This window comes from Lissotriton vulgaris, chromosome 6 (genome assembly GCF_964263255.1).
Source record: "Lissotriton vulgaris chromosome 6, aLisVul1.2, whole genome shotgun sequence".
NCBI lineage: Eukaryota > Metazoa > Chordata > Amphibia > Caudata > Salamandridae > Lissotriton > Lissotriton vulgaris.
In genome coordinates, this window is record NC_141694.1 from 53,015,855 (window position 1) to 53,042,994 (window position 27,140).

Sequence of the window (27,140 nt, forward strand, 5' to 3'; positions counted from 1 at the left end):
CACAAAAAGATGTTAATATTTCCCTTCTGTTCTTGGATTTTCGTCACAATAAAAAACACTGAACATAATCTTCACAAAATGTATTTACAAAAGTTTAAGCTATTGCCATTGCCATTGTTATTTGTAATATCAATACATCTAAGTCACGTAAATACACAACATGTTGCATTACAAATGCTATACGTGTTTGCGAAAGTTATAACTATTGGCATTGTAAATGACAAAGCTATTAATTTAGCTATTTTAAAAAAATAACACATAAATTAAAAAAAAATCATTTAAAAGACTAATAGCTCAAACTTTCCTAATGCGAGCCCTATTGCATTTCCAATGCTTGTTTAGTTAGTTATTGCACTTCTTTATTGTGTTTTTTTCATTTGTACAGATCAAAGTGCTATGATGCACTCTTTCTTTAATAAAGGATGCTTGAACAGGGTAATTCAAGGCTAATGTGCAATTAATTAAGTGCCATTGTAGTTCACCTACAGAGTTAGAGGTTCTTACTACTGTTCTGTCTAACTACATACTTTCTTACCCAATACATCTAGTGTGTTATTAGAATCCTAATCAGGAGGCAATCATACTGTATACGAAAGGCTGACAACCATTTCTCTATCAGTGGTAAGAGTAATGTAACCCGTCTCACTCTGTAACAGTGATCCAGAATTTGTAAATACATTTGTCGTACAGATACCTTAGATTCACAAGACATCAAGGAAAAGAATCAATTCCAAGTTCCAAACCACTTCAAAAATAGTGCAAATATATTTATTGTGGTAAAAGAAAAGAAAAAATGTCAATGTTCATTAAACAATATATCACTTATTTTACACTGATTGGATAGTACACCCTTGAGTGAGTAAATACCTTTCATGGCATTGAGATTGCAGAATTTAGCACCCATGTTATTGAATTCTTCATTTGATTGTAAGTAAATTCCAGTTTACAAGCTGTAAGACATGATTTATTTGTTGACTTCATGTGTTCTCAATCCTGTTTTTGGGCATGCTTTTAGTCAAGAGGAAAAGCGGCTCAGCTTGACTTCTTTCAATTTACCCCGTTGCTGTAGGAAGCCACCAAAAGAAACTCTTTTGTGCAAAACATTTGAAGGTGAAAATACAGTCTGAGCTGTGCCTTAATGAGTCTTTTAAAAAAATGATCTTATCATATTTTCTAATTTTCTCAGGAAGTGCATTCTGGCCTGTTTTCATTTCCACAACACAGGAAAGTGTTGAAAACAGGTAACAGTATTATTTTCTAGTACACTAACAATGATCTTCAAAGAGTAGAATGAATTACATTTTAAAGAAATTATAATGCCTTGTAGTCCACAAAATAACAAATAAGCTAAATAAAAGACAAACCAAATAAAATCTTCCATAACTAAACAAAATACAAAAAGAAAAAAGTTTAAAACTATAACTGTGAAGCTTTGGAAAAGTCCACCTGCAGAAAAACAGAAAGTCATCGGTACTCATTTATTTGAAGAAGAAAATGACTAGAAAAGAGAAATACATACTTAATTCATCTTATAAAGCATTCCATTAGGAGACAACTAATCAAGATTGAAAAATATCATCTATGGAGTTGTATAATGACGGTCTCTTACATTAGCACGCCTTAAGAAGGCTCTACATTATCCTAAAACATTGGTAAATAAATCTGTGTCTGCATAGCCACCCTCTTTTAACTGTGCCCTACAGAAGCCGACTCGTTTCACAGATTGTGATTCACTCAACTGTAAGTCCTTGCATTGAATTCTGCTGCTTCTCTAATTCAGAGCCATAAACACTAACATTCCAGCAAACCTCCACTGGCCCTATTTGTCAACATTCTGCAACCAAAAGGCCCCTTCAGATAATGTCTCTTAAACATGCTGCAGTACTGGCTCCTAGGACAATTCCGAGAATTAACAGTAGCTTGTGTTCAGAAGAAAAAAAAAAACAGAAATCCAGAATCAAATGGAGAAGTGGAGAAGTGTGGCTCAGGGGTTAGAGGCGGCAGACCCGGAAGCTGAGATCGGTCCTGGACCAGGGTTCAATTCCCCGCCTCGGCGGGTCTTGGGCTAAAAGTTCCCGGGACTCGATAATTCTCGCTCCGGTGCCTTCTCGACTCACGGGTTCACACTCTGCGACTCTGGGCAATAGCTTGCTTAATCTCCACAACGGCCTCTCGCGGCGGGATGCCTGACTTTCACCTTGTGGATACCCGCTGGGGCTATCACACAGGGGAATATCAGGACGGGTTCCCTAAGCAAGCGCCGGGACACCCACTGCGGGTAGCTGTGCGCTATATAAGCTCAACTACAAATATATCTCAGCGATAAATCCATCAATTCCTGGCCACTCAAAAACAAGGTCAATTGAAAAAAAGGATGTGCTTGTGGAATTAAAAGCATTCCAATCAGACTAACCATAACATTATTAAACCATGTTTTCCTGATGACACTAACACTGCCCAAAGGAAGTGCCCTTCTCTGATATTTGGCTGTGCCTATGTATTGGCGTCCATGGCTAGACACAGAGACTAGCTGAATCAGCCAAAATGTGATTCATATTATCCTTACTATGTGGACATCGTTTCACTTGCTCCATCGCTCCACATGCTTTCTCCGTTCGGCCTGAAGGTAATCTGGCCGGCTTATACTGTGATTCACACGCTACTCATTTTTCTTTTGTTGATGAGAACCCTTTCAAACTTTGATTGGTTTGTGAGGAGATTTTCAATAATACCTCAAACACTGACGAAGGCCAGTCAAAAAGAAAAGCTTCCTAGAAAGGCCTTCAACATCTGTATGAACAAGCATGCCACCATATTTTGGCTACAGAAAATATCTTTTGGGCAACTCTTATTTGATTTCTTCTACTATCTTCTCCACTAGTTAATTTCCCACATTTGTATGCAAATGCCATAACCTGGTCAAATCCTAACAAAATGTGAAATATTACTTGATTTACATTATGAAAGTGGACACAAATGAGCCGAAGTTCCCAACTTTCAAGGTAATTAGAAGATTGTCTCTAGGTATGGACATAGAAAGTTGCACATTAGTTAAACATTAAGATGGGGGTTCTCTTCCATCCTTGTATAAAACCACCCTCCACCCCTTTGCAGTCCTGGAAGCTACATTAGTTCAGCAAGCACTTTGAATAATCTATTTAACACCGGTCTTACATGATATATGCTTTGTCTTATATTTCCCCCAATCTACCCTTAAACTGTTTCACTCCTTGTGCTGCGGCATTATGCTGTGTATAAAAAAAGAGAGATTTTCATAGACCCAACATCATACAGCGTATTTCCACATTGATCGTACAAAACTGGTGCTGACTATAGGCAGACGTCACCTCTCCTGGTCTTTAATGGGCGGGATCAAAACTTTGCACAAAAGCTTCATCGTGGTTACTTGTAAGTCTGACTTGCCCATAGGATGGCGGGCCGTAAGACACAAGGCACTCTAGCATAACTGAAGTAAAGGTCTACTTGCTGCCACTGTGGAAACCTGGCCCTTCTCCATATAGAAAAAAAGCAGAAACATCTCGTAGGGACACGTTTGCAAACTATCCAAAGAACAATATCCTCAACAACCAGTTTTGAATGAAAAGTGAACCCAGAATGAACACCTAATTTTGCCTGCAGAATGCAAGTAGTTTTGCATTTATTGAAAGAAGTTGTTCATGAGTAGCTCCTTCAAGTTAATATTGAACAGGCCACCCACCCTATGAACAATTCGAACTCTTTTTTAATGCTATGAGGGACATAGCTGGTGCCCATTCACTAATGAGTACTTATAAATATGTAATCATCATCATTATCCTCATCACTGCTATAGGGCCCGTCATAGTCATGGGCTTCGTGATGGTATTCTTCATCATCATCGCTGACGGGCGTGTTGAAGGACGCAATGCTGATATCGCTCACAAAAGTAGCTGGGCTTAGTGTTGGCTCTGGATTCGCTGCAGCAACAGACAACAAAAATCAGCAAATTAAAACACGTATAACACACTTCAAGTTATAACAACTTTTTGGAAGATTTATTTCCCTTGTACTCTTCAACACATGATGCAACAACCACATAATTATTATATTCAATACTAGCCAAGCCGGTGAAATAAATAAGGGGGTTAATAGACCCGCTACAGAGAGGTGTGTATCCTGCAGGTCGCAATTCGACATATTGGTCTGTTCGATGCAGCCTGATCAATGCACTGCTTGGATATTTAAGGTTAAAGCACAATATAAAGTTACATACCTGTATCCACAGCTCTCCATTGTGCACAACTTTGAGATATTCATATTATTAGATAAGAGTCCAAGATCAAAGGGATTTTCAGCTAGCCTTGAAAGACAGGGAATCAGCAAGGCCCACTGAGTTCAATTTTAAGTTACTGGAAATATGGCAACCTTTTTTTTTTAATGGTAGGGCCGATGTAGGTTACTTTGTAGGTAAATAATGTTTACCAACTTTCAAGGTAATTCGAAGATGTTAGCAGATTTTCTCTAGGTATGGACATAGAAAGAAGCACATTAAGTAAATATTAAGATGGGGGTTCTCTTCTATCCTTGTATAACACTGCCCACACGCCTTTGCAGTCCTAAAAGCTACATTACATCTGAAGGCATTTTGCATAATATATTCAACAAGTGTCTTGCATATTATATGCATTGTCTTTTATTCCCCCCCCCATCCATTCATTTACGTTTCCACTCAGTGTGCTTCAGCATTATGAACTGATAACAAAAAAGGGAGATTTTCATAGGCTCCACCACTATGCCAACAGATTTCCATAGTGATTGTACAAAGATGTTGCTGACTATAGGCAGACGTCGCCTCTCCTGGTCTTTAATGGGCCGGATCCAGACTATTTCAAACCTCTTCGTGGTGGTCTCTTAGAAGTCTGATTTGCTAATAGGATGGCTAGCAGGCAGGCACAGGGCACTCTAGAATAACTGAGTGAAGGTCTACCTGCTGCCACAGTAGACATCTGGCTCTTCTCCCTTCAGTGTGCAGGCTCACACCTAAATGTTGATGTCATTGGGATAACACCACAGCTCTCACAGCGCACTAGACTTCACTTGATTCCACTTTGCTAGCAAGAAGGGAAAACAAGATTTCTGGACACTTAATCTTTTCCTGCCGGATGCAAGTAGGTTTGCACTTATTGAAAGAAGTTGTTCATGAGTAGCTCCTTCAAGTTAATATTGAACAGGCCACCCACCCTATGAACAATTCCAACTCTTTTTAAATGCTATGAGGGACATAGTTGATGGCCATTCACCAATGAGTACTTAAAAGTATGTAATCACCATCATCATAATACTCATCGCTGCTATAGAGCCTGTCAAAGTCTTGGACTTCCACATCATCATCGCTGACAGGCTCGTTGAAGGATGCAATGCTGATATCGCTCACAAAAGTAGCTGGACTCAGTGTTGGCTCTGGACCTGCTGCAGCAACAGACAACATATATCAGCAAGTTAAAACATGCATAACACACTTCAAGTTACAATAATTTTTTGGAAAGGTTTACTTCCCTTGTACTCCCACAGAATCATAGTTTTCAATACTAGCCAAGCCGGTGAAATAAATTAGGGGGTTAATACACCCGCTACAGAGAGGTGTGTATCCTGCACGTCGCAATCTGACATTTTGGTATGTTCGATGCAGCCTGATCAATGCACCGCTTGGATATTTAAGGTTAAAACACAATATAAAGTTACATAACTGTATCCACAGCTCTCCATTGTGCATAGCTTTATGATATTCATATCTTCAACATAAGCCCTCTGGATCAAAAGGATCTACAGTTAGATCTGAATGACAGGGAGTCAACAACGCCCCTCCCCCCCCCCCCCCCCCCTCCCCCCCCATCCCTGTGTTCTATTTTAGGTTTCTGGAAAGATGTCAACCTCTTCTTTAAATGGGAAGTTACTTAGCAGGTAAACATCTTCTCTTCAATAATGGCTCTGAATTCAGCAAGATGAGGATGTTTCAGCAGCAACATGTTAACGTTTTATCTGCCTCCTTGACTTTCAAGCTTTTCTACAGAAATCACTGTGTATGGGATAATGGGAAGCACAGTCACTCTTAAAAACCTTTACTAGAAGAGAGTCAACAGGGAAGAAATCCGCACTGGAGATCTAATGGCACCCAGAAATATTTTGTACGTGTCCGACTTCTCATTTTGAATTAGTGGCAATATGCAGAGTTTGCTACAAGTTCCCAGACTCTGACCAATAGGCTAAGTGATCTACCACACTGGCAGATTTCAAATCCAACTTTAGTTCCAGAGACAGTCAACAAGAACCCAGTAGCATGCATGCTCTTTGTCAATATCTGGAAGTGGTCATTAAACACACGCACAATCCAGGCAGATCTTCTCCAGACTGGCTGAATTTGTTGCCTATATAGATACAAGTCTTCGGAAGCTGAGCTCCCCATTTCACTTGATCATTCTAGCCAAAAGTAGTGTCCAATTTGTGAAGGGCCTCCTAATCTAACGCAAAGTGTTGTGTCCAACAACTTGACGGCTTTTGAGCTGCAACTCCATCTAGACAAGGGTTCTAACTCTCCCCAAGCCCTCATGCTTTCTCACAAGAATAAAAAGTAGCTAAATAAATTACAGAGTAGAGCGGCTAGTTTTGCAGAGATGTATGTATGTACTTGGAGATTGTATGTTGTGAACCCATCCAAAAGTGCTGAAGAGATTCAAAAGAAAAGTTATAGTTCATGCATTTTGAAGGAATAGCTGGTTTCTGAGAACAAAGTTAAATGTTTACAGTGTTGTTACATAGTGTTCTTTCTTTTAAATCTGTTTTATTGAGATTGCAAAATAAAAAAAAAACAAGCAAAAAAAAAAAGAAGAAAAAAATAATACCAAAAAGAAAAAGGGGGGAAAGGAAATGGGCGAAGCAAAGGCACACAAACAAATCACCATTCCCAAAATCCAAGGGGTATATTTATGTTAAAACAAAGATACTGAACTGTTGCATATCTCACGTTCTCAAAGCGTGGAAAGACATCATACATGATCCAACAACATTTAAACATGTGCAGACAAGCTAAGTGGTGCCGAAAGGGTTAGAGTGGAGAAGCAAAGGAAACAAAATGTCGCCCAAAAATTAGGGGAAACCCCTATACAAGAGAGAAAAGAAGGTGGAGGAAGGCCCATGGGAGGTCACCTCCATGCAGGTGTCTAGAGGAGACCAATTCCGCACTATCTTTGTCCAGCCCCCAAAGTTCATCCGTGCAAGAAGGAAGTATGGTATCCTCAAAGAAGTGTAAGGCCTGAAGCTTCAGGGGCTGGAGTTTGGCGTGTTCGACGAGTGTGCAGAAGTAATCTACTAATGGTTGCCAAGTGTCTGCAAATTGAGTCTTGCGAAGATGAAGCTGATCCGAGAGAAGTTCCACAGGCGGGTGACCCATGCGGTCACTTGGGGCGCATCAGCCTTCTTTCAGTATGTAGTGTTCTTTAAAATAGTGTTGTATTCAGATCTTTTGTAAGTTGTAAGGTCAGACCTGATGGATATAGGGATAGTATTCCAGATCCTAGGTGCCCAGAGTGGGAAGCGTTGTTTTTTCTTTCCTGAATTTGTTCGTCTCCAGTATGATGGTGTTCTGGCTGCAGGTTTGCCAAGATGCAGGCCATGATGGTTTTGTAGGTAATGCAGCTGTTTTTGTAGATTGTATGAGTGACAATAAGGGTCAGTTGAGTGCATTCAGGGTGGAGCTGATGAAGTAAATTTCTTTGATGGTGAGGTTAATGCCAAGGGGACTCAGAGTTTGTTGGCATTTGGTAAATTAAACCCCATCCAGGACCATCTCTGTTTGGACTAGTTGTTGCTTGGTGTTTTTGTCATACAGGAGGAATCTGTTTAGTGGGGTTGAGCTTCAGGTAAGTGCTGGAGATCCAGGTCTGTGTGTGACGATGAGGGTGCAGGATGGCCTTCATGAGTATGTCAATAATTCTCCTCCTGTATGTTTCAAGAAGGAATCCAAATGGCTTTAACAGAAGAAATACCATCCACTTATTACACCAAATATTATTGTACATGGGTTCTAAGGACATGGAGTGTATACAATGTATCTCACCAAGATCCCCTGAAAAAAGCGAAATTACTGAAGTGGCTTTAACAATTGCAGAAGTTATCACCCACATTTGGGACACTGGAACACTGAAGTTTCAGGCTTTAGATGCGAAAACGTGCCCAGAACAGTATTTTGATAGGGGCTGAGAGGAGGGGGAGGATTTCTTCTAACCTTAGCTTGCCAGGAAATTCGAAGATTCCATGTAATGAGAGAAAGGGGAAATCAGTACACTTAAAAGAGAAACCAAAGTAATGGAGGGAGTGTGATTGGTATAAGATTGGAGAAGGATGGCTTTTGGAGTCAGCAAGTCCAATAATTCTATTTCAGAGCAAAGAATGAGAGTCACCATGCAGCCCAGTTTTTCCAATTTCGGCAGCTGCAAGGAATGAGCATGAAGTGGAGAGATGTATGGATGATACAAAATGAATAAAAAGTGATGTGCGCACTGGAGTTAAATAAAGTAAAGTGGAAAGCGCCTGACAGTATCAAGAATCTCTTAATAGTACATGTGGGAGTTGTAACTGTTGCTGACAGATCATTATAACTAGGAGTGAATTGTATACCCATTGTTTCCATCACCCAGCGTCTCCCCTATCAAGGCGTTTATTATGCGTTCATCCACGCACCATTTAGCCCATTGATAATGATAACGTTAACATCTGCAAAGCTAAGCTTGGGACCTTGTCCTGAAATTGTGAGATGGAGTCCTTGGCCCAAAGAAGCTGTTCAAGGTGCATCCAGTTATTGGTTAATTCCCTCCCCCCTCCTCCTCAACAAGAGGACGATGGAGCTCAAATTCTACCTGCTTCTTGAAGCAGTACCATCATGCAACCAGTATTTAAAAGAGTGATACCTGTGCTCCAGGGATTATTGGCTGATACAGTCGCTGGAAACACGGTTCAAAGGTTTTTCTAAACTGCTTCTTCGCGACCATAAGGCCTGAGCAGTGGGTGTCAACTTAATTCGTCTACACCAGAAGGGCTTCAGACCAAAATGTGAAACCACACAATTGTCTTAAATGATCTGTCGGACCACAACATGAAGATTAGCATGAAGAAGAGATGGTTATGGGCAGAGCAACAGTGAGGAATCCCACTCCAACTACGGTGGGCCTCCAATCATGTAGTCAGAATTACAATGGATATAATTCCGACCTCAAAGGTAAAACTTCTTCCAATGAGTAGCTTAAAACAAAGGTCCGGGCTTGCACCCCGTTTCACTAGCATTTATAGACCAGATGTGGGGATGAGATCTCCAAAGCTCACTTATTTCCTGCCCACTTAATTACCTCCAGTAGGCAGATGACTCAGTATTACTCAACTAGACCCTAGCTGGTGTTAAACAAGTGTTATATTATGCACACTTCATGTACCTGTACCTGGAGTGAAGATTACTATGCGTTTTTGTAAATCAGAATACATATTTGCACTGTACAATTAAATACATCACCAGTGACTAATTTATATTTGCACGGTGGAAAGTACTTTTGTAACAATTCAGTCCCATATCATACCAATGTTTTTTGTTTAGACTATTTCTTGCCCAGGTATTGGGGGATCATTTGGGCAAACCCCTATATGTATATGAGTTGTATTGCACCTTTTTAGGTGTTGGTTATCGATTAAGATATATTCTGTGATTGATAGATACACATGAGAAAGAACTTATCAGTACACTAGCAGTAATCGGATCTCCGGGTTAGTTGATTCTGTAGTGATATGCCAGAGCCCCATATTGTCAGTTACACTGACGACCAAATCAATAAAGTGCTAGAAAACCCTCCATTACTAAGTGGAGACTTACCAACCTCTATGATAACCAACTTGGACAAAACTGAATGATTGAAACAGCTAAAAAAAGAAAAACATCAGAACACAATTACACGCTCAGGTATTACTGGAACACTTAAAAAAATGACACTATACCACTGGGGTTGCAAGTCAAGAACATACCAGTCATATTTATTCTTGACAGATCATATCTATTACAATTTATTGGAGTAGGCACTAAATGCTCGAGGGACTGGCTCGCTATGTCAATAGAGACAGCTTTACGAATTAGCGAAACTGAACTAAAAGAGATTGAAACTCTAGAAAGAGAAATAGCTACTGATCCCATGATCAAAAACGCTAAGCAATTGCTTGAATCAGTAGAAAAAAACCATAGCTGAGTTCAAAATACTAAGGGTAAACCAAAAAAAACACTAAGGTAACAAGGAACAAAATAATTTTTACATTGACAACGTCTATCCCTTCCTTAAAGATGATTTTGACAAAATATGAATCCAAGTAACCTAAATTTACAATATCAAGGCAGGTCACGAAAGAGATTTATCACCTTCTTGGAGACCTCTTCGAACTCAGACACACCAGGTCCATCTAACTCTGCCGTTCCAACACCCTGGGGCCCACCTTTTTACAACAGAGGTGGCCGCAGAGTAGGGGGATGGAGAGGGCCACCCTCAGACCAGGGAGAATTCAAAACAAGGAGGAGTATATACAGACGATAGCTGACTACCAACTCCGAAACAATCCCTATATATAATCTGTCAAATGACCAGCTCTTAGAAGTTGAAAAACAAATCCTTAACAAAGGTTTATCCTTTGTACCTTTGAACATACTAGATCCTATAGAAACCAAAACGGAGGTATTACAATTCTTACGCAAAGTTAGACTTAAGACATACTTTGTAGATAATACGTATGACTCTGAACCTAACACTAATGGACTTAAAAAAAAGTCCTCATTTTGTCCAGGAAGTACTAGCATGCCCCCAGAGGTTCTGGTATTTGAAGACACTGTTATTAGAGGTTGACCAACTTAACAACAAGGAAATATGTTTTCAAAGAAATTGTATGAAAGCAGAGACTTCAGCTATCCAGAACCTAGCCAACAATAAATCCATAGTAATTAAACTAGCTAATAAAGGATAAGGGATTGCTGTGTGGAACAGTGACTGATAGTATGACCAAGAAGTCATGCTGCTACTCAATATTCCAAAACACTACTGACAGATAGAAGAGAACCCCACTAGAGAGATACGACATAGGATCAATGAACTTACGACCAAGGCTGTGGACGAAGGTTTGATAGGTAAAAAAGAGTTTCAATTCCTCAATAGAGTAGAGTATAGAACACCTTCAATATATAAGATCCATAAGGACTCCACAAATCCACTGGGAAGACCTAAAGATTTCCACATGCGGATCAGTATTGGAACCTCTAGCACAATACATTGATGTATGTCTCAAAACCTTTGTGATAAACACTCAGGCATACATAAGAGACACAATGGATGTCATCAATAAAGTAGATGGGCTCCCTTTTTGATGAATCACAACAGCTTCTTGTTACTTTTGACATTAAATTCCCACAAGATGAAGCACTAGAAGTATCGAAAGACATTCTTGACACTAGACCCATACCACATGAAATATCTAGAGTTCCTGATATACTTGTCCTATGTCGTAAACAGATTTTCTTTTGCCTATAAAGACAATATATACTTGCAGATAAAAAGGCATAGCAATAGGCTGTATCTTCGCCTCAGAAGTAGCCAGTCTCGTTATGTCATATTTCGATAATAAAAGGATCTATACAGACGGGAACCCTTTTAGAAAATTCAATACACATTGATTCTGCTATATTGATGACGTTCTGATGCTATGGGAAGGGAATAAGTCCTCCCTGGGAGCATTCCGTAATTGGCTCAATGGTAGAGCACCATGACTAGCGAGAATGAGAAAATTTACTTTCTTGACCTCTGGATATATAACTGTAACACTTTGTTACATTTTTCCAGTGGACACTCTCGTAACCTTAAGGAAAACCATATGCCATATGGACAGTTTCTTAGGATCCGGAGGAATTGTTCGGACAAAGATGACTACTTCAAAAATGTCATCACACTGATAAACAAACTAAGAGACAGAGGATACCCCCCAAAACTGGCAGCTTCCAAAATAGCATGGTTCACCCCTAGAGAAACCTTACTCACCCCCAAAAAACGTCCAGACAGCAATCCACTTACGTGTGTCATTACATATAACCCCAAGGCAAATAAGATAATCAGAAGGAATTGGAAAATTCTGAACTCTTTGGAATTACCCAAGCCCACGTTCTCTTTAAAAATAAAAAACAATAATTTACAATATCATCTAGTTAAAACAGCAAGTCCCAAAAAAAAGAAAACTGACCAACTCAAGTACTCGGCATGCCCCCCATCAGTGGTGACTATAAATGCAGCAATTGCATTGCATGGCAATTCACTAATGACACTAAATCTATCACAGTACATGACAAAGTACATCGACAAGGTAAATTCTCCAACTGCAGAATCAAAAATGTTGTATATTGCATACAGTGCCCTTGCAAGTTATCATACATTGGGCAGACCAATCAAGCAATAAATACCAGAGTACTACAACATAGATCTAGAATTAAATGTGCAGTGCATGGAACCAACTTACAGAACATTACAAAAACCTCAACGATACGGAAAATGACATTCAAAGGTCAGTACTCTATGTAGTACAGAGAGACCAAAGAGGCAGCTCCATTGAATCTATTCTCAATAGAACTGAAGCTAGACTTTTTGAGAAATATGGCACAGCTACACAGGGACTCAATGATGCTAATGAAATGTGGCCCCTGATCTAATTTTCCAGCTATAGTAGCATCTACCAGAGAGGATATTCCTCTGCTCATGTGCCCCAGATTTGTGGTCTGTCTAGATGGACACAGAGCATTTTATAAGCACTAGACCGGACACCCTGAAGGCACCTGCTTGGGCAAACCTCTGCTCTATTACTTTAACTGTTATAATTGTTTTGCTCTTTTCCACAGTGGTGTGAGAATTGTTTTGTTTGGATCTATGAGCTTTTACATTATATGTGGAGAATTGATCTTTTCTTAATTACAGGACATGTGTTAAACAAGAGTTGACTGTACGGTGTTACCTTTTTGTGATACTACACTCCTATAATACCCCTGCTATAAGACAAATAAGAGATTCTTTTAATTTTTCCTTTCTGAAAAACTTTGAAAAAGTGGACCTGTATATCCTTTCCTAAACTGTGTAATATGTAGTTGCTGTTTAATAATTGTTTTTTCTACGGTACATGTACCTTTGGCATTGCACTAGTATGTTTCCTTAAAATAATATTGTCATCCCGCGGTATCCCTAGCTGCACCACTTTTTAACCAGGATGCTCAATGTACGCCACTATTCTGTCATATCTCGAAATGTAGCATGTTTTCACACTCTAAGACAGAGGTCTTCAAACTGTGGGGCGCGCCTCCCTGGGGGGGGGCGTGGCTTTGTAACTAGAGGGGCGCAAATGACTATGTAAATACTTGTAAATGAGGATGGCCTGGAAGTGCGACTTTCTTTATTTATCGCGTTTCCAGGCTGTCTTTATTTACATCCAGCAGGTAAAGGTCATATAAAACAATGGCAACTGTTATTCTTCGTGCCATGGTGGCGGGTTCAAAGACGTGGCTAAAAAGAAAAAGAACTGCATTTCCTGGAAGTATTTGGTGGTTATTTCACATTAGCCAGCTGCATATAAAATAATGCACATATCGTAAACGAAAAATAAATTCAAATTAAAGTAGTCCTTGGAAATATTTTTTTTAAATATTATCAAACCTCAATTTATTAATGTGATTACTACAGTTGTCCGTGAAACCAGGGAATCAGACAATTGAATCCTGCTTGGCATAGTGTGGAATCCTGACTTATGTATTTACAATTCTGTGAAGTCCCTGCCTGCAACATAAAGCACTGTGAATAAGCAAATCATTATTTAAATTTTTTATTATACACTGTATAAGCAAGGCTTGCTGGATATATGTGCCAGAAAGGATGAACTTATGTGGCAAGGTTGACTAAATTATGCGGTGGAAAAAAAGCCAACACAAGTGGCTTAACACAGTACTTTTTGTGATAGTGTTTCTTCATTATTTTATCAATTTTACACATGCTGGCACTGTGTGGGCAGCTGTTTCACCTCAATAATGCCAGATTAAAACCCAAATTCAGCAATAAGCACCAGAAAGCTGACTGTCAACCTTTGCGATGAGTCTTTCACTGCGTGGCAACATGTTTTGTTGTCTTCTAAGTAACGTTTGATCCATTTGAGCTAGAAACAGATTTTTGTTTCTTAAAATATATAGAATATGCAGCAGATGGTCAATTATGCGGCATGTGGATTTTAAATGGATATCACTACAATTAGTGCAGCAGGTGCATTGGCACCAGGGCCGTACACACCAATTGTATCTGTGTTACTAGGATAATGGTGGATGGGAATTCTTTTTGCCTGGTAAGCATTAGGGGCCTATTACCCTTGCAGCGCAGGGAACAGGCCCAAAGCAACAGGTGGCAAGATGTGGGATTTACTCCCTTTTCTTTTCAACACAAAGGAGCAGAGCACCTACTCACGTCTCGGAGTGATAGGCCAGTGGAGAGAGTGGGCATAGTAGTAGGTATCATTTGTTATGTTATGTTATGTTATTGGAATTTGTTTGAAGCGCATGATTACCCATGGGTGTCCTGGAGCTGAGCTATGCCTAAAACATAAGTCAAAGCGATCAGAGAGAGAAAAGCCAGGTCTTCAGGCCTCTTCTGAAAGAGAACAGATTGGCAGCATTCCTCAGGTGGAACGGCAACTCGTTCTACGCCTTGGATGTGCAAGTGTTAAAGCTCCTCCCTCCCCAGCCGGCTTTCCTGAAGGTCGGTGTTTGGACAAATTTAGCACCCAGGGAACGAAGCGCCCTACCATGGATATACCATTTAAACCTCTGCCTCAAGTGGTCAGGGCCAATACCATTAAGGGCCTTGAAGGCTACACAGAGGGCCTTAAAACAAACCCTCTGTTTCACCGGGAGCCAATGTAACCGAGTTAGTTCTGGTCGGACTGAGACAAATTTGGGTATACCTGACAATAGTCTAGCCGCAGCATTTTGAACTATCTGAAGCCTATTAAGAAGTTGTTTCTGGGCATACAGATATATGCTATTGCAATAGTCAAACCGTGACAGAACAACCACAGATGCAGTTGCATGGGGCCAAGGGTGTGATGCATCAAATAAACCCCAATTAGGTTTGTTTTATTGTCTTTTCTTGATTATGTTGGGGCCTACTATTGTTACCATTGTTTTGCAAGTGTTGCTTTGGGACTCAGACCAATGGCCCAAGAGAAGGGAAAATGTAATCAGGGGAGACACATTAGCTTAGGCCTAGGAGAGATGACAGAGTGGGGAAAGGGGCAAGATGGAGGCCCATTTTTTCAATAAGGGGCAAAGAAGAACGCCACTTCACAAAGCAGTTGATCTCATTACTAAAGTAGATGCAGTGGCCCTCGGGCCCAGAAGTGACAGGCCCACTGCATAACAATTATGACTGACTTCATTTATAAAAGAGAATTGGAGGCTTTTCTTCCTAGCATTAGAGGTGGGGGCATCCTTGCTGCAAAGTGGTGGACAACATGCCAGAGCTCATTTTATTCTAAAAGGGACAACAAATCTGTTCCAAGATTGGAGTGATGGCCATGCATAGTGAGGAAGAAGTGAACGAGACACATCACACAGTCTGCTACTCAAGGCCACAGCTATCATTAGTGCTACATGTGCAGTAGCATTGGGTTTCAGGAGTGTGAGGGCCTTACAACAGCCCAAGTATCAGAAGTTGTGTTATTGCTTGATATATTTGCTCTTTTACATGGGTCACATTTAGTGTGGATCATCAGTTACAGAAAAAGTACTCCTAAAATTGTAATCCCACCCCCTGCACTCGTCCTGGATCTTTCCACTAACCCAAGTACTGACAAAGTTTTGGAGGGGGGCCTGACTTGAAAACATTTTGCTAAGGGGGGCTCACAGCAAAAAAGTTTGAAGACCTCTGCTCTAAGATGTCTGCCACCATTACTGAGCCGATCATGTGACTTTGGGCCATATGTATGAAGCTATTTTTCTGTCGCAAACGATGCGAATTGGTAAAAAATAGCGTTTGCGACAGAAAAATAGCAATTTCCTATGTATCAAAGAAAAATGCTCGCAAAAGAAGGAATTGCTATTTAGCGAGTTCCAAAAAGTGCGAGAACCTGAAATCTGCAAATACCCTTGTGATTCCCAAATTTGCGCTGAAACCGCTTAGCGAAAATCGCAAATCTTGAAATCGCAATTAAGGAATTCGCAATGATATGTATCAAACATTCGCAAATTGCGAAACATTGAAAATCGCTCTTTAGGGAATCGCAATTACCACCAAGTGGAAGCAGGTGGTAACCAGGTCAGGTGCAAAGTATATTAGGAATCCCAGAATGCAACACATCCTTTCCACAATGTCTGGGCTCTACATGATAGTGAGGAGGCGAAGACTGAGAGCTGTGGCGCAGAGGAGGAGGCGGCAGGAGAGGATATTCCGTGCGCGCACAACCATCTTCCAGCGCACTGAGGAGGACATCTACACCCACTACAGACTGGAGGAAGAGAGCATACTTGATTTAATAGAGGAACTCAGACCCTACCTAGAACACCCCACCCGCAGGACACAAGCCATACCCACACACATCCAGGTCCTGTGTTCACTACACCTGCTGGCCTCAGGTAGTTTTCAGGGGGTCATAGCCTCAGCAGGAGGGGTGTCCCAAAGTGCCCTGTCGCGCTTCTTCCATGCGTTCCTTGATGCCATGACACATAGGATGCAACACCACATACACTTCCCCAGCACCCCACAGGAACTAGCACAGACCAAGCAGGAGTTTTACAACATTGCCCAATTCCCCCACGTTATAGGATGCATCAATGGTACACATGTTGCCATATCCCCCCCTCAAACGTCGAGTACGTATTCAGGAACAGGAAATGCTACCACTCACTAAACATATAGGTGGTGTGTGATGCCAAAAACATCATCACAGACATAGTGGCAAAGTATCCGGGAAGCACACATGACGCCTTTATCTTCCGTCACAGTGGGCTATACCGTAGACTCTCAAGAGGTGATTTTGGTGAGGGATACCTACTAGGTAAAAGCTCACATACATAGGCCAGATTTCCATTGACTAGCATGTGCATTACAGTGACTAACTGTTAACATTTCAAACCACAGGTGACAGTGCTTATGCAGTCCCGGATTTCATCCTGACACCGTACCTCAATCCTGCCACTGCTGGGGAGCGTCGCTACAACCGGGCACACATTTCAACAAGAGGCACCATCGAGAGAACATTTGGCATATTGAAGAGCAGATTCAGGTGCATTCATAAAAGTGGAGGAGCACTCCAATACAGCCCCGAAACGTGCTGCAAAATTGTTGTAGCTTGGGCCATGCTGCACAACATCGCTACCAGGAAAGGGACACCAATGGAGTGGAGTGATTCTGACTCCTCCGACGTGGAGGGACCTGGACCTGTAGGCATGGAAGCTGGCGTAGCTGGTGCTGCAGCTGGGCGACAGAGGCGTATTGAGATCCTGCGCAACTACTTCTAGGTGAGTAATGATGAGACAATGACAACTTCTATCTTAGCAAATGTGTTTTAATTGCTACAGCAACAATGGCACACATTCAAATCGACAACATCAAACACTCTCAATTTGATGCACATGTTCAAATCACAGTGCAACAATTTAACAGGAATGACTGCACAGTTAACACTGTAGTGGGCCACATTCTGCCCTTCAAAGTCATTGTCATTTGGCTGCACATCCTACTGGTGTGTAGCAGGCCTGCTGCTTCTGCCACTACGGCGCCTCTCAACAGTGGGTGGTGGGGTGGTGGAGCTCCGCACGGACTGGGAGTCCTCCTCACTTGCGGTCAGCACTCCTGGTCCAGCGGTACGAGGGGCACGCAGTTCATCCAGGGCAGAAGTGGACTGCACGACAACTGTGGCGATGTCCTGAATGCCGTGAGAGAACTCACGCTGGGTTTCTATGGTACGCCTGGATAGTATATTTGTAGATGAGGCCAGGCGGTTTATTGCCTGCGTGTAGCGCGGGCCAGCTCTTTGTGCCTGGCAGCGCGTTCTTCACGCAACTCGTAAGTTAGCTCTTGCACAGCACCCCTGAATTCTTGACGCATACCCCTGATTTCTTCACGCACACCCCTGAACCCTGCCCTCATCTCACGCTGTATTGCCTTCATATGTTTTGCCTGTAGGCGGTGTACTTGGAGCATGTGCAATTCCAGCCCAGCGAAAACCGATTCGTCCTGATGATCAATGGAGCAGTGGCCCGTGCGGGGTCTACGCCTGCCTCTGACCTGTGGACCCTGGCTGTGTTGTGGCCTTGACTCCTGCTGCTGGGAACCTGGGCCATCAGACTGCACAATGTAATTGTTGTCCTCATCTTCGTCCTCCATGGCTGGTAATGGCCTGACCATCCTCCTCCTGTGTCCCCTTGTTGGAATGCCAGGACTGTCCTCCCCATCTGTGTCCTGAACCTGGCTAGCATCTCCAGAGGCTTGGGATCCTGTGTCTCTTCCACTGCCTGTGGGCGTATGAGTTGCAGGTGCTGTGGATAGAACAGCACACATTAATTTTTTGGTTGCTAAAGTATAATGTGAAAAATAAATTATTTCAGTCTTCCCTTACTTTACTTTAGTCATTCCCCTTTCCTGACCTGCACATGTGAAAATTGCATGAGATGGATGCTACTTCAAACATTTCTGTCTATTGTGACTACATCTCCCACAATGCATTGCTGTGACTGCCTGTGTACTTGCTCTAGCGTGACATGTGGTTCCCCTAATCCCTAGGTTGCTGCAGGGGGTGGGTGGTTTGGGGTGGAAAGGCATGCTTCTTACCTGGTCTTGCAGCTGGTTGGTCGGAGCTGTCTAGCACGGACACGCCCGCAACACTCTCTGGAGCCAGTGTGCCCTCTACCAGTTCCTCATGCGGTGTTGATTCTGGCACATTGGAGGTTCCCCCACCGGTGAGTTGAGACTGCTCCAGCCTGACTGCCAGTTTTTTCTTTGGAGCTTTGGGCGGAGGTCGTACCAGCGCTTGCGCAACACTTCAGCACTCCTGTGTGTTACTCCAAGGGCATTGACTTTTGCCTGTATGCCTTCCCAGATGCGTCTCTTTCTGGCTTCAGGCACCTTGTGTGAGCTCCTCCCAAATAGCAATTCATGGTTTGGCACCATCTCTGTGATTAAAGTTTCCAGTTCTGCTTCTGAGAACTTCAGCTTTTTCTTCCTGGATGTTTCCCCTTCTTGCTGCTCCTGCTGGGGTGCAGGCAAATCCTTCTTCCCACTCTCAGCCATGGCTCCTCAGTACCAATCCTCACTCTCACACTCTCTCACAATCAATGCTGTTGCACCATAGGTAATCAGTCACTTCCTGGATGGTGATGTCATCAAACTGCATTAGGATTGCGATTGGATGATTCTAGAAATTCGCAATTTTGCGATTTTTTTTCCGGTGGGAAATCGCAATTTTGTGAATTTCCACCGGAATTAATCGCAATTTTGCGATATTTTTCTATTAAGGAATCGCTAATGATTTTCTCACAAATAATTAGCGATTCTGGACGAATCGCTAAATATTAGCGAATGTGTTGATACATTCCGATTTGCGATTCGGTAAAATTCGCAGATTCCGAATCGCAAATCGACTTCTTCATACATATGGCCCTTTGTCACTCTTCTACTTTAGCTTACTTCACGCCCACCTCTGCATGTTGGGAGCTTGCGCACAGCGCGACCGACTGCCGACTTGGCCAGCATCTCGTTTCAAGGAATATAAAATTTGCTAGCATTCGCGCCAAGAATTTTCAATTCTATTAAGGACACGGAGGCGAGGATTATGCTTTCTCTTTCTTTTACTGTCAACACAACAGCCAATGAAAACTTTCAATTAGTAACAAAAAACTACATTGCCCATGATGCTCTTGCATCAGTTACGCCCCATCAGCCCCAATAAGAGCCATCAACACAGTCCCATGATCCTCTTTCTTAGTTCGAACTGTAAAGTCCAACTACGAGTCAACTTGAGTGATCAAATAACGTCCTCCAACGTGGAAGGTCAACAGGAAACCATAGGTCCATATAAAGACTTCAACTCAGATTTCTTATCCAATCCTGGAAGGAAAATTAAATGAACAACCCGTAATTTCTGTATATTTGAACATTTCACATGACATCATTTACGGGTGGGTAAGCATTACAAAGGCATTGTAATATAGGCGGGTGGATTAATCCTCGCCTCCGTGTCCTTCATAGAATTGAAAATTCTTGGCGCAAATGCTAGCAATCTTTTTATTCTATTACAGGACCGGAGACTTCAGATTATGCTATTGTAACGCTTGTCAAAACAACTGATGTCATATCTCCCATTGGCTTATAATAAAACTGTTTAAAAGTTGATTCAGAGGACTAATCAGCACAGCGCATAATGTCCTGAATGTTAGAACCCAACATATAAGTTTTAGATGCCATGGCACCTTGCACAGAATGTGCTCTAAACATTTGAATATCAATACTCGCTTCTTGCATAACAGATCGGAGCCATCTGGCTTTAGTAGCAGCTGGCACTGGCTCAAAGGGTTTCTGCAAAGCAATTAGTAATTGTGTACAAACCTCTGGTCTCAGAGAACGGGTGCATTCTTCATAGGTTTTCAAACATTGCACATCACATAAATTGTCATTGCTAGGAAATGCATTGTATTCAGTATGCCTTGATAAAGTCTTTGTACGTCTGTGATAGCAAAGGAAACTCACTCTGGAGTAAATACTCTACCTGTAATATCCAGGGCCCGCACGTCCGACAAATGTCTACGAGCTGACAGGCATAAAAGCTAAGCCAATTTGGCAGATAATTGCTTTCTGGAGAAGAGGTTATTCGCTGGCCAACTATTTAAGAGGGAAATGACCAAAGAAACATCCCATAAACCAGTATACTTGGGTTTAGGAGGATTAGCCACTTGTATGCCTTTAAGGAGTTTGCATACCACTGGGTGCATACCTACTGGCTTCCCATCGACCTGACAGTGACCTGCAGAAATGGCTGATTTAAAGTTGTTTACAGAACGGTAAGCTAAACCTTCAGTGGCCTTATCTGAAAGGAAGTTTAAGAAATGGGATAGTTCTGCCCCCACAGGATCCATGTGCCGGTCCAGGCACCGACCCACCCAGCCTTTCCAGGCTGAAGAGTATTGTTTCCTTGTTGAAGGAGCCCAAGCTTGTTTTATGAAAGCTGTAGCTTTGTCCGAAAACTCTGGCATTTCCCACTGTTGCCGGAAAGCCGCCACGCCATCAGTGACCGTCGCCCCGAAAGTACTATTGGATGCTGCTCCTTGTGAGGGCCCAGGAGTAGAGACTCCGACCAATGGGGCATCCTGGGGAGATCGCAGCTCATCTCAAGTAACACCGGGAACCAGGGCTGCGATCTCCACAGGGGCGTCACTAAAATCACCTCCGCCTGCTGCTTGACAATATGTGATGTCACTCTGGGAATTAGAAGGAATGGTGGAAACGCATAGTTCAACGGCCCTGACCAATCCTGAAGGAAGGCGTCCATCGCCTTCGCTGATGTCAGCGGTCTCCAGCTGAAAAAGCTGGCAATCTGCCGATTCAGCCTGGATGCAAACAGGTCTGTGTGGCAAGGACCCCAAATTTCCTTCAACCACTGGAATATGCTCAGCTGTAATTGCCAATCGCTGTAATCTCTGAGGTGTCTGGAATTCCAGTCGGCTACCAAGTGGATTGACCCGGAATGTACTCTGCTATTGCCGTGATCTGACAATTCAGGCAATAGTGCCAAAAGTATTTGGCAATCTCTACTAGTAGAGACGATGTCGTGCCTCCCAACTTGTTGATATACCTCACCCTTGAAATGTTGTCCATCCTGAGAAGGATACAACATGAGGTCTGCTTGGGAGATAATGTCCGAATTGCAAAAGAACCCTTCAGGAGTTCCAGACAATTGAAATGTGGTGATAACTCCTGGGGAGACCACCTTCCGCCTGTGGAAATGTCTCCGCAACACGCTCCCCAGCCCCAACAGCTGGCGTTGGATTCGATGGTAATCTCGGGTTGCGAGCCGAAAATTGCTCTGCCGTTCCATGCTTCCACGTGGCCCAGCCACCACTGCATCTCCTCTCTCACTTCTTGCAACAACGGGACTAGATCCGTGTAAGACAGACCTTTTTGGAGATGTTGAATTTTCAGCCTCTGCAGGGCCCTGTAATGTAGAGGGCCTGGGAAAATCGCTTGAATGGAGGATACCAGTAATCCCACTACTCTGGCAATGGCCCTGAGAGAGACCACCTGCTTGTTGAGGATTGCCATACTCTCCTCCTTGAGGTCTTTCAACTTCGTTTTGGGGAGGCACAATTGAGCCGCCTGGGAGTCTATCACGAAACCCAGGAAATCTATTGTCTGTGTCGGACAGAGAGCCTACTTGGGTTGGTTGATTACAAACCCCAAACTCTGCAAGAGAGACATCGTTAGTTGTGGTGGTGAGTAGCTAACTCCGGACTCTGTGCCATGATTAAGATGTTGTCCAGATAAATAATCATGCAAACACTCTGCTCCCGCAAGTGAGCCACAACCAGCTTCATCACCTTGGTGAAGCACGAAGGAGCTGAGGAAAGCCCGAAAGGAAGGGCCAAATACTCGAACCATTGATCTCTCCACTGGAACTGGAGGAAGCGCCGGTATGGTGGAAAAATGGGAATAGAAAGGTAGGCATCCTTAAGATCTAGCCTGACCAGCCAGTCTTCCTTTTTCAGTAAATCTGCCAAAAGATGGATCCCTTCCATCTTGAAATGCTTGTAAATGAGAAATTGATTGAGCTCTCTCAAATTCAGGACAAGTCTGTGGCCACCGCCCTTATTCTGAGCTAAGAAGACATTGCTGCAAAAACCGTGAGGCCTGCTGTTACAGGGAGCTATTGCATGTTTTCGCAGCGATTCGACTATTTAGTTGTCTATAAACATACATTTGTGTTGGGAAAAATGGAGTTGCCTGGGGGGGGGGGGTCCTGAAAGGGTGTTCCATAGAACTCCAGGTGGAAACCCTGAACAGTTTGTATTACGCATGCGTCTGAGTCAAGTTCAGCCAATTTTGAACAAAAAATTGTGTCCGACCCCACAATGGTAACGCTTACCTGCAGAATTCGAGCCTGAAATCCTGCTCTATTCCCACCTCCGTGGAAACGGCGTCTGCTGAATTGGCGGCGTGTGGGATAGAAGGTACCTCCTCTTGTCGAATCCCACTCTCCTCTGCCGCGACCATAGTCACCTCTGGGGGGGACCTTGATTGTAGAAACGGCATGGCGAGTGTTCCCTGCCTCGTCCGGCCCTGTTAAAAAGGCCTTGCTGGAAGACACGCTTAATACCAGATTGCACTTTGCCAAGCGATATAAATGTGAGAAGACTGACATCTATTTCGGAGGTCTCTGCCACCTTGTCCGGCAAATCGGGTGGAGGGCATTCTGACCGAAGCAGATTGGGGACCTCCTTGTCGAAACCTTTGCGAAGGTTCTCGTGCAAATATTCAGTAACTTCCGGGGCCGGGCCCAGTCGGAAGAGCGGGGGTGCACAATGTCACTCGGGTTGAACGTGAACGGGGTATTAGCTGGAGTATTGGGAATCAAAGAAGCAACCTTTTTAGCCTTCTTTTTGAGAGGTGCTTCCTCGTCGGTCGTGTCAGTGTCGGTGTTACTGTTTGTGGTGTCCCTATTCACATAAACTATTTGTTTGCTCTTAGCTTTGCCACCTGTAGAATACCCATGATCGCCTGACTCAGTCTGGGGTAGAGAATTTAACACATTTGAATGTGGCCGTTGGCCCTCCTTTGCTGCACTTTTATCAGGAGGTGTACCTAGCTTGGGGTAGTCTCCCAAGTAAGTCCTCTCTTTTCCCTGCATGAGTTGCAGGGGTTAAAGCCCTACTGGCAGCCCTGTCATCATGTATCCTCACCAGAGGCGCTTTGTGGCGCTCCCAGTTGTAGGTGTTGGAACACAGGAAGTCCTCCCCCTATCTCGGATCCTACAAAGAAGCAGCTTACGACTGAAATGAAAAAGGTTTCATCTCTGACTATAGAATCCGGCCTCCTTATTAACCCAAGGTCCCTAGTGAAGAACAATATTGCCTTTAGGGATTTCATCTCTGAGAGGAAGCCTTCCTGGGCCTTCATAACGGGAACTTGGGCATCGGATTCCACAGGCCCTGAGCTTGTAAATGCCATCCCTGAGGGATATGCCCTAGCACGAATGGATAGAGTTGGACGTAGGGGTGGGGGACTGGGAATATTGCATAGGGACTCCTTAAAGTGTAGCACCGAGTTTCTTAACTCTCCCTCGGATTCCTTTCAGGCCATGCTGTTTTTCCTTAAGTCCTCCCCTACTGTTTCCTTTTCCGGCCTTCTGATTTATAGGCCTCCGGGCCCAAGGTCCGCCTTTAGCCATGATTTACTGAAGATTCTGGAAACTTTTATTGATAGACCTAATCTGACTATACTAGGAGATTTTAATTTTCACCTTGAAAATACAAACTCTAGTGATACCTCTCTACTGGTAGACTCCCTGGCTTCTTATGGGCTTCTGCAATTGGTGGGGAGCCCCACCCATACTGCGGGCATATACTGGATGGGGTTTTTACAAATGACCAAAGGCTAAAAACAGGCTCCCCCTTCCATCTCTCATGGTCAGATCATATGGCCGTCCCACTTGAACTCACATTGCATCACTTCTCTGCACCCCCCTTTGATACTAGGAAGTGGGAGTTGAAAAGGAACTATAGAGGGATTAAAAATGAGACTCTTGCTCCTTTATGTCCAGCCTTAGGCCCTCTACGCTGAGGGATACCAACTCATCTGCCCTCGCTCTTTCAAACACCATTGCGAGCGCAGTGGATATTCTGGCCCCTGCTAAAAAACACTACTCTGCCAAAAGGAGACCCTCCGCTCCCTGGTTTTCCGACACGTTCAACCTACTAAGCCAGGGCTGTAGGAAACAAGAGAGACTCTGGCGGTCTCATCTCGATCTGAAGGAGAAGGAAAAACATAAAAGTCTCCTTAAGGAGTACAAAGCGGCAGTGATTGAGGAAAAGAAGGTCCACTTTGCGAAGTTGACGGCCTCCCTCAATTCCCCTAGGGAGCTGTTCAGGATTATAGATTCTTTGGCTACCCTCCAGTCATCAGATCCCATAGTGGGGACTCAAGAATTGTGTGACCAGATCTCCACTTTTTTTCATACTAAGATAGTGGATATCTATACTGCGCTGGAGTCGCTTAATCGAGACCTAGAGGCCTCGGCTCCCCCTGTGGCCCCCTTTGCCGAAGGCCAGGCTGTGGGATCCTGTAGCAGCTTCTCTAATTTTCCTCCCCTTACCTCCGAACAGCTTAATCTGCTCCTGGACAAAATAAAATCTGGATCCCCTCTGGACCCCTGTCCCCTTAAGATTCTCAAGGAGTGCAGGGAGGTAATGCTGCCCCCACTGCTGGAGGTGATGAATCTAGCAATATCTGAAGGTACTTTCCCCGCCTCATGGAAAATGGCGGTGGTTAAGCCCCTGCTAAAAAAGGCCACTTTGGATCCTGGGATCCTCAAGAACTTTCGCCTGATATCCTTGCTCCCCGCCCCTGCCAAGATGTTAGAGGCTCACCTCAACTACCACCTGAGTGCCTTCCTGGATAAATACTGCCTGCTGGACCCTTCTCAGCATGGCTTCCGGAGGGCACACAGTACTGAGTCCGCTCTTACTGTGGTTATCAATAACATCCGCGTCAAGGTCGACCGGGGCCAGACTAATATTCTGGTCCTGCTCGACCTGACAGCTGCTTTTGATACTCTGTCCTCCTCCATCTTGGCTATCCGCCTCAGGGAAATGGGAGTGGATGGCCCAGCTCTGAGCCTCTTGACCTCCTTTCTTAACCAACATGAACAGAGGGTCAAGCTGGGTGATTTTCTTTCCCCTGTTAAACCTGTACAGTGTGGGGTTCCTCAAGGCTCATCCTTGAGCCTCACACTTTTTAACATCTACGTGGCCCCCCTTGCCAGGTTAGTAAGATCTTTCGGGTTGGAAGTGCTGTCATACGCTGACGATACCCAGACTATGGTCTCCCTCTCCCAATCGGTGAGTATCACCGCTCTTAATTTCAGGAGCTGTCTCGTGTTTGATGATTCAGAATTTCCTGAAATTAAACGGTGAGAAAACTGAGGTCCTGATTTTTGGGGCCAAACAGGACATTTAGTCGTGTGACTGGTGGCCTCCTTCCCTTGGAGCCTGTCCCCAAGCCTTCTCAATCTGCCCGCAACCTGGGTGTGCTGCTAGACACCACGCTTTCTTTCGAAAGGCAAGTTAGTAGAACGGTCTCTACTTGCTGTTGTGCTATCAGAATTTTAACAAAGATCACCCACTATCTTTCCCCTGAAGCTCAGAAGCAGGTTGCAGTGGCCCTCGTTGCGTCAAGGCTAGACTACTGCAATGCACTTTATCCAGGCATAAACAAAAAGCTGGTTCAGCGCCTTCAGATAGTGCAAAATGCAGTGGCCAGGTTTGTCGTGGACGCCCCTAGACGTGTCTCAGCCACCCTAACCAGGAAAAATCTGCATTGGCTTCCTATGCAGTCCAGGATCAACTTTAAGATCCTGTGTCTCACCTACGGCGCCCTTCATGGATTGGGCGCAGAAGACATTAGGTCCCTTCTATCTCTGTATGCTCCTAGCAGAGCCTTACGCTCCTCTAATAAAAAACTGTTGACCGTCCCCTGAGTTGTTAAAGCCCGATGGGGTGGGAGGGCGTTTTCCTCCCTTGCTCCAAGATTGTGGAACACGCTTCCTGCTGAGCTAAGAGGGCAAACATCGCTCTTGCTTTTCAGTAAGGCACTAAAAACCTGGCTCTTTGTAGAAGCTTACTCGTAGTTTGGCACTATCTCATATCATAAGCAGCTGTACCATCTTTCCTGGCGCCTTGATGCCTTTGGGCTAAGTTGCGCTCGACAAATTCCCCTTCATTCATTCATTCATTCATTCCCGAACTCGTGGTGTTTAGCAAAACTTTCAAGCTGCTTCGTGATTGGTTTTAATGCAGCCGCCAATGCCTA

At 43.5% G+C, this 27,140-nt stretch overlaps 1 protein-coding gene across 4 annotated transcripts in view; it reads right to left on the reverse strand.

Annotated features, from left to right (window-relative positions):
• Positions 1–752: 752 nt before the first annotated feature.
• The window catches only part of LOC147706778 (uncharacterized), a 475,050-nt gene continuing 448,662 nt past the window's right edge, over positions 753–27,140 (reverse strand). For 3 of the 4 annotated variants that reach the window (XM_086925910.1, XM_086925907.1, XM_086925908.1), the window contains 2 exons: positions 5,308–5,448; positions 753–3,956 (listed from right to left, as the gene is read on the reverse strand). In XM_086925910.1, coding sequence (XP_086782036.1) covers positions 3,778–3,956; positions 5,308–5,448 — 320 coding nt within the window. In that variant the 3' untranslated portion in view covers positions 753–3,777. The remainder of the gene's footprint in view (positions 3,957–5,307; positions 5,449–27,140) is intronic. The other variant, XM_086925909.1, reaches the window with a different exon arrangement.